The 6,458-nt window shown below is 48.6% G+C and overlaps 1 protein-coding gene across 6 annotated transcripts in view; it reads right to left on the reverse strand.

Moving 5' to 3' along the window:
- Positions 1-226: 226 nt before the first annotated feature.
- CFAP144 (cilia and flagella associated protein 144) overlaps positions 227-6,458 on the reverse strand; it is a 20,043-nt gene continuing 13,811 nt past the window's right edge. For 3 of the 6 annotated variants that reach the window (XM_073902795.1, XM_025856668.2, XM_025856669.2), the window contains 2 exons: positions 3,307-3,410; positions 227-418 (listed from right to left, as the gene is read on the reverse strand). In XM_073902795.1, the coding sequence (XP_073758896.1) occupies positions 308-418; positions 3,307-3,410 (215 nt within the window). In that variant the 3' untranslated portion in view covers positions 227-307. Of the gene's footprint in view, positions 536-1,125; positions 1,406-3,306; positions 3,411-6,458 lie in introns of all 6 variants that reach the window. The other 3 variants (XR_012381261.1, XM_073902794.1, XM_073902793.1) reach the window with 3 other exon arrangements.

Below are 6,458 nucleotides of genomic sequence, written 5' to 3' on the forward strand. Positions count from 1 at the left end.
TATGTCTTCAGTCTTCTTGGGTGCTGACGTTCCTCTCCCATTCTCTCTGTTGTGCGCTCATATGTTTTTGTCTCTTTATTGTCCTTTATTGGGGCCTGGGGAGGCAGAGGGAATATTGTATGCATCTTAACCTGAAATTCTGCCACTAGTTTATAAGATCAAGAATTTGAAGCAGTGGACATGGGCAGAAAGCAGAAATGTGAGACTCAGCTAGGAAGAGTCAGACTAAGGCTTGAAAGTAGTCTTTATTCATTCGAGCAGCGCACACGTTGGGTATTAAAGACAGGGCCGTGTCAGCACTGGAAGACTATTTGTGGCGATCGTCCTCTCCCAAGCTCCACATTTTAGCCTTGTACAGCGTGATATCATTGTAGACCCTGAAGTGGTTCAGCCTGCGGTCATCACGTTCCGGGTTGACCTAGAGAGGAGAACGCAGGCATCAGAAGGAAGTCTCATCGGAGGTGGGACACCTGGGTTCGACATCGGATGGACCTGGGCTCGAATGTGTGGCCTCCAGTGTGTCTCCTTGCACAACCTTGTTTGGGAAATGGAAATGACAGCATTTACATCAAAATAGTTGTAACCTAGGCAGAGTTGCTGCACTTCCCTTTCCCACACCTGCCTTGGACGCCACACCTCTGGACTCTTGGTCCCCCTGGAAGGAAGCTCCAGGACGGCGGCTGTTCTGTGTTTCAGTAGCTGCTTATCTCTAACACCTAGAACAGTATCCAGCACACCCTAGGGGTTCAGGACACATTTGTGGAATGAAAGAATGGATGCTGTTGATGTGGTTACACAGAGAACTAAGAGCAAGCACTCTGACATAAATTGTATAGAAGCTCTAAGATGAACTTACACAATTAAAGGATACATCTTCATCAGATGTTACTAGGAGAGCAGAAGCTGAGAGGTATTTGAGTGTGGCTTCCCCAGTGTCCCAATATTGGGATTGGGGTTGTCTGCTTGTCCAGGGTGAGGTTCCGCTAGGGGGCAGGGAGCCCTACGTTAAATTTGGGCTGATCAAGCCTCTTCTGCCCCCAATCATATCACGCTGAGCCTCCGGCTTAATTAACTGTTATGGTTGCACGACACCTGGATCTAACTTTGGGGGCTATACTTTCTTACTCTGCCACCAGCGCCATCTGACAGCACTGTCCCTACATTTGTGACGATGAACAGGCTTGGCGTATTCGTAGAGCCTTTGCAACTCCACAGCGATGGCTGATCTGCTGGCACACACTGTCGCTTATCTGCAAGGCTTAGGAGGGTTGGAGCAGTGCAGGGCTGGCCAGGGCACCCTCACTGGCCCTTCCTGTTACGGCCATCTGAGCCTGCCATGAGATATGCTGGTCACAGATGCATTTCCACATGCACACTCTGTACCCATGGGAGCCAGGCCTTTCCTCTTTAAGAAAATGAAGAAGAGCGAGTTAAATTATTTGTGCTTTGTAATATTTTTTGAAGTTGCTTAATTATCTACTTCGGATAATTTATCTTTCCCTTAACAACCCTCCAGCCCCGCCCCTGTTCACTGTACGTCAGTCCCCCACCCATCCTCCTCTGTCCCTTTGAGCATTGCTCTTGTTAGACTCAGTTGCCCTGTGAGGGTGGGGTGCTCCCACTGGACCCACTTCCTGTGTCCCAGTCTCCCAGTCTCCTCTCTCCAGGGTGATGCCCCACATCTGAAGAGGAGCTGTTGAAAAGGAGCAGCTTCTTATTGAGCCCCTGCCTTCCTCCCTCCCTCCCTGCCTCCCTCCCTCCTCCCCTCCTTACTGAGCTATTTCTTCCAATCTCCCCGCAGTAGCCCTGCGGCAGAGCCCCATGCCCCAGCCTAGAGCTGTATAAATGGGTGAGAAGGCCAGGCCCCGCAGTGGAAAGCTAAGAACCGCAGGATGTGGGCAGTTCTGGGGAAGGGTGCACGCTCAGTAGAGGACGGCAACTGGGATCAGGCCAAGGGGCCAAGAGAAGCAGGTGCTTGCTCCCCGGCTGGGCTACGAGCTCTCTTGCCTAATCCTCCCCACTGGCATCACAGTAGTCCGCAGTGATTGAGCACTTACTATGCGCTGGGCACTGCCCTAAGCAGTTTAGACACATTGTCTCAGTTAATCCCCACAACACGCCTTCAAGTGTCAGCGTTATTATTCCCATTTTAAGGTGGGTAAATGGTTGTTGAGAGGTTCAGATTCCACAGCCAGAAGGTGGTGGAGCTGGGATTTGAACTCGGCTGACTGGCTCTAGAGCCACCATGTTACACTGATCCACGGAACTGAGCTGAATGGTGCAGGTGCCGAGGCATGCGGTGCTCCAGGAGCACACTGGGAAGGTGCCCGGCTCTGCCTGGTGGGGAGTGCGCACGTCCCTTCCTGGGGCTTTATGTAGAGGTGACTCCTGAGCAGTCCTGAAGGACGAGGAGGACCTCCCCAAAGGGGTATAGGTTAGGGTCAGGAGGCAGGCTGCAGGAGCAGTCTACGTAAGGATACAGGGCGTGCAAGACCCTGGTGCCTTTGAGGGAATGCAGGAAGTTCTGATATAGCTGAGGAAGAGCGTCTCCAACTTCCCATCAGGTGCCAAATACCCAGATGGACTAAAAGCCAAGTGTTAAGAAGATACGACAACTTGGAGAAAAATCTAAAAGGAAAGCTAGTCACTTGGCAACTCTGGATATTGAAGGTTTTCCTAAGCAAAGCATAAACCCCAGAAACCGTGATGTAAAAGGCTGGCACATCTGACTCAAAAACTAAAACGGTCTATGTAATCAGAGATGTGGACAAATTAAAAGACAAATGTGGCAGGAAGTCCTTCAAATTGTCTTCGTACCAGAAGCCTATCTCATTGTGGGGTGATAATGTGCTGATGATCACATTTCCCAGGTTCCTCACAGCTACTGGTACGTTTCCAGTCCAATGAGGGGCGTGTTGTTACCAGCGTTCCCATTTTACAGATAAGGGGATGGAACCCTGTGAGGCTACGTGACGTGCCCAAGACCACCCTCGTAGTAACTGGCAGAGCAAACTCGGGCCGGCAGTCGCCAGTGGGCTTTGTTTGGTCCACACCTACACAGTGTCTGCTACATGTTAGGCACTGTTCGAAGCACCTTACGAACACCACCTCATTCTGTAATATCTGGACTATCTCCATGTTACACTGAGGAAACAGAGTCACGGAAGAGCTCAGTGACTTACCCAGGGTCACACAGCTTATAAGTGGCAGCCAGCGCTCAGACCCAGGCAGTCGGGCTTCATACACTGTTCTCTTAACCACACACTGTTTCCTCTGTGCTTCCTAAGTAAAAGGAGCCACACTTACCAAGGGCTCTGAGTCCCATCCGATTTCCTGGCTTTCAGTCTGTGTCTCTGCGTATTTCTCCCTTGGCCCATGAGCAGCACGGTGGATAAGATTTAGAAACCTGGCTGGGAGATGACGCATGAGTTATGAAAGAGGCAGGCTTTGGGACCGACAGCTCCTCTGCCCTTTACTCAGGCCACAGTCTGCCTCAGAGACACAGCGCCGGGCCTCGGGGGCCTGCCAAGGCCTTGCAACCCTCATCTTTCAACAAATATTGGTTGAGCACAAACTGTGCCAGGCGTTCTTCCAGACCTCAGAGGTAGAACAGCGTGTGACAGACATGGTCTCCGCTCTCCTGGAGCTTGTGGTCTAGGTGGGGTGACGGCAGGCACAATACCCAAGGGGACAAACAAATCCGAGAGTGATGCCAGGTGTGAAGGAGGAAGAGGCAAAGGGGCACAAAGAAGCAGGGGTGGAAGGCGGAGCAAGATGGCGGAGGAGTAGGAGACCTAGATTTCGTCTGGTCTCAGGAATTCAGCTGAATAGGGATCAAACCATTCTGAACACCTACGAACTCAACAGGAGATCGAAGAGGAGAGTAGCACCAACTCTCTGAACAGAGAAGCGACCACTTACTGGAAGGTAGGACGTGCGGACAAGTGAATCCGAGGCAATATTCGGGAGGATTGACGGCGGGGGAGGGGCCTCCGCCGGCCACTTCTGGCAAGTGATAGAGCCGCGGAGCACAAAATCGGACCTTTTAAAAGTTGGCTCGGCTGAGGGACGTTGCTGCAGTGGCTAAGCAGGGGGTGGAATCCTCCCGGGACAGTGTGGTCTCAGGACCCTCGGGGTCACAGAAAGACCGGGGGTGCCTGAGTGCGGCAGAGCTCCCAGGTATCGGAGCGGGGAAGCCGGCTGCAGAGACGGAGCCGAGGCGCGGGCTCTCAGCTCGGGGTTGCCATAGACTGTGATCCGCGGCCCAGTCGGGCCACTGCTCCTGCAGCAGGGACCCAACAAGCGGCAGAGCTGGGGAGACTCCCCTTCCTTCCCAGGGAGGAGCGGCGCGGGAACGCACCGCAGGGATCTGCTGGGTTTGGAGACTCCACACGGGGTCGGGTGCCAGAGATAGCGACTCTCCGTCACAGGCCGGGTGAGCACGGAGTGCGGCTGGAGACCGGGGACACGGGAGTGACTGCTTTTCTCTGGGGGCGCACTGAGGAGTGGGGCCCCGAGTTCTCAGCTCCTCTGGGTGGAGATTGGGAGGCCACCATTTTTGCCCTGGTCCTCCAAGGCTGTACCGAGAGCTTGCAGGGAACAAAAGCTCCCGAGATCAAACCCGAGCAGCGTGCTTAGCCCTGACCGACAAGGGCGGGGCAATTCCGCCTCCGGCAAAGACATTTGGAAACCACAACAACAGGCCCCTCCCCCAGAAGATCAGCACGAACAGCCAGCAAGCCAAGACCAAGTTTACCGATCAAGGAGAACGGGAGAACTCCAGCGCTAGGGGAATACTGCACATAGAATTCATGGCTTTTATTTTTTACCATGATTCATTAGTTCATCAAATTAATTTTTGTTAACTGTTTTTTTTTATTTTTCTTTTTCCCTTTTTCAACCAACATCTTATCAATCCTTTTTAAAAAAAAAACATTTTTTATTTTTCATTTTTAGAGTCATATTTTATCCCTTCATAGTAGTTACCCTTATTTTTGGCATATATATATAGGTTGTTCTCTCTTTAAAATTTTGAGATACAGTTTCTTCTAACAGATCAAAATATAACCTAAATCACTAGTGTATGGCTTTGTTCTAGTCTCCTGCCTGATCACATTCTCTCCCTTTTTCCTTTTTTTTTTTTAAATTTTCTTTCTTTTTTCAAACAACTTCTTATCTTATCAAGTCCTTTTATAAAATCTTTTGTAATTTTCATCTTTACAGTCATCTTCCATCCCTTCATTGTATCAACCCTTATTTTGTACATATATGTCTTTCTTCCTTTAAAATTTTAGGAGGCACTTTTTTCGAACAGACCAAAATACGCCCAAAATCTAGTGTGTGGCACTGATCTATGCACTAGCCTGATCATATTTGATCATATTCTGCTTTTTTTATATTGTTCTGTTTTTGTTTTTATCTCTTTTTTCTTTTTTTTTCTCTTTCTTTTTTCTTTCTTTCCCTTTCTTTTCCCCTGGTTTCAGGTCTTTTCTGATTTGTATACAGTATATTTGCTGGGGACGTTGTAAACTTGTTAGCATTTTGTTCTCTCATTCATCTATTCTCCTCTGGACAAAATGACAAGACGAAAAAAATCACCTCAGCAAAAAGAACAAGAGGTAGTACCATCAGCCAGGAACCTACTCAATACGGACATTAGTACGATGTCGGACCTAGAGTTCAGAATCATGACTTTAAAGATACTAGCTGGGCTTGAAAAAAGCGTGGAAGTTATTAGAGAAACCCTTTCTGGAGAAATAAAAGAACTAAAATCTAACCAAGTCGAAATCAAAAAGGCTATTGATGAAGTGCAATCAAAAATGGGGGCACTAAATGCTAGGATAAATGAGGCAGAAGAGAGAATCAGTGATATAGAAGACCAAATGATGGAAAATAAAGAGGCTGAGAAAAGAGAGAGAAACAACTACAGGATCACGAGGGCAGAATTCGAGAGATAAGTGATACGATAAGACAAAACAACATTAGAATAATTGGGATCCCAGAAGAAGAAGAGAGAGAGAGGGGGGCAGAAGGTATATTGGAGCAAATAATAGCAGAGAACTTCCCTAATGTGAGGAAGGAAACTGGCATCAAAATCCAGGAGGCACAGAGAACCCCTCTCAAAATCAATAAAAATAGGTCAACACCTCGACATCTAATAGTAAAACTTACGAGTCTCAGAGACAAAGAGAAAATTCTGAAAGCAGCTCGGGAGAAGAGATATGTAACCTACAATGGTAGAAACATTAGATTGGCAACAGACCTATCCACAGAGACCTGGCAGGCCAGAAAGGACTGGCAAGATATCTTCAGAGCACTAAACGAGAAAAATATGCAGCCAAGAATACTATATCCAGCTAGGCTGTCATTGAAAATAGAAGGAGAGATAAAAAGCTTCCAGAACAAACAAAAACTAAAGGAATTTGCAAACACGAAACCAGCCCTCCAAGAAATATTGA

This window comes from Callorhinus ursinus, unplaced genomic scaffold (assembly GCF_003265705.2).
Source record: "Callorhinus ursinus isolate GAN/ISIS: 27379988/994484 unplaced genomic scaffold, GSC_fseal_2.0 scaffold18, whole genome shotgun sequence".
Taxonomy (NCBI): domain Eukaryota; kingdom Metazoa; phylum Chordata; class Mammalia; order Carnivora; family Otariidae; genus Callorhinus; species Callorhinus ursinus.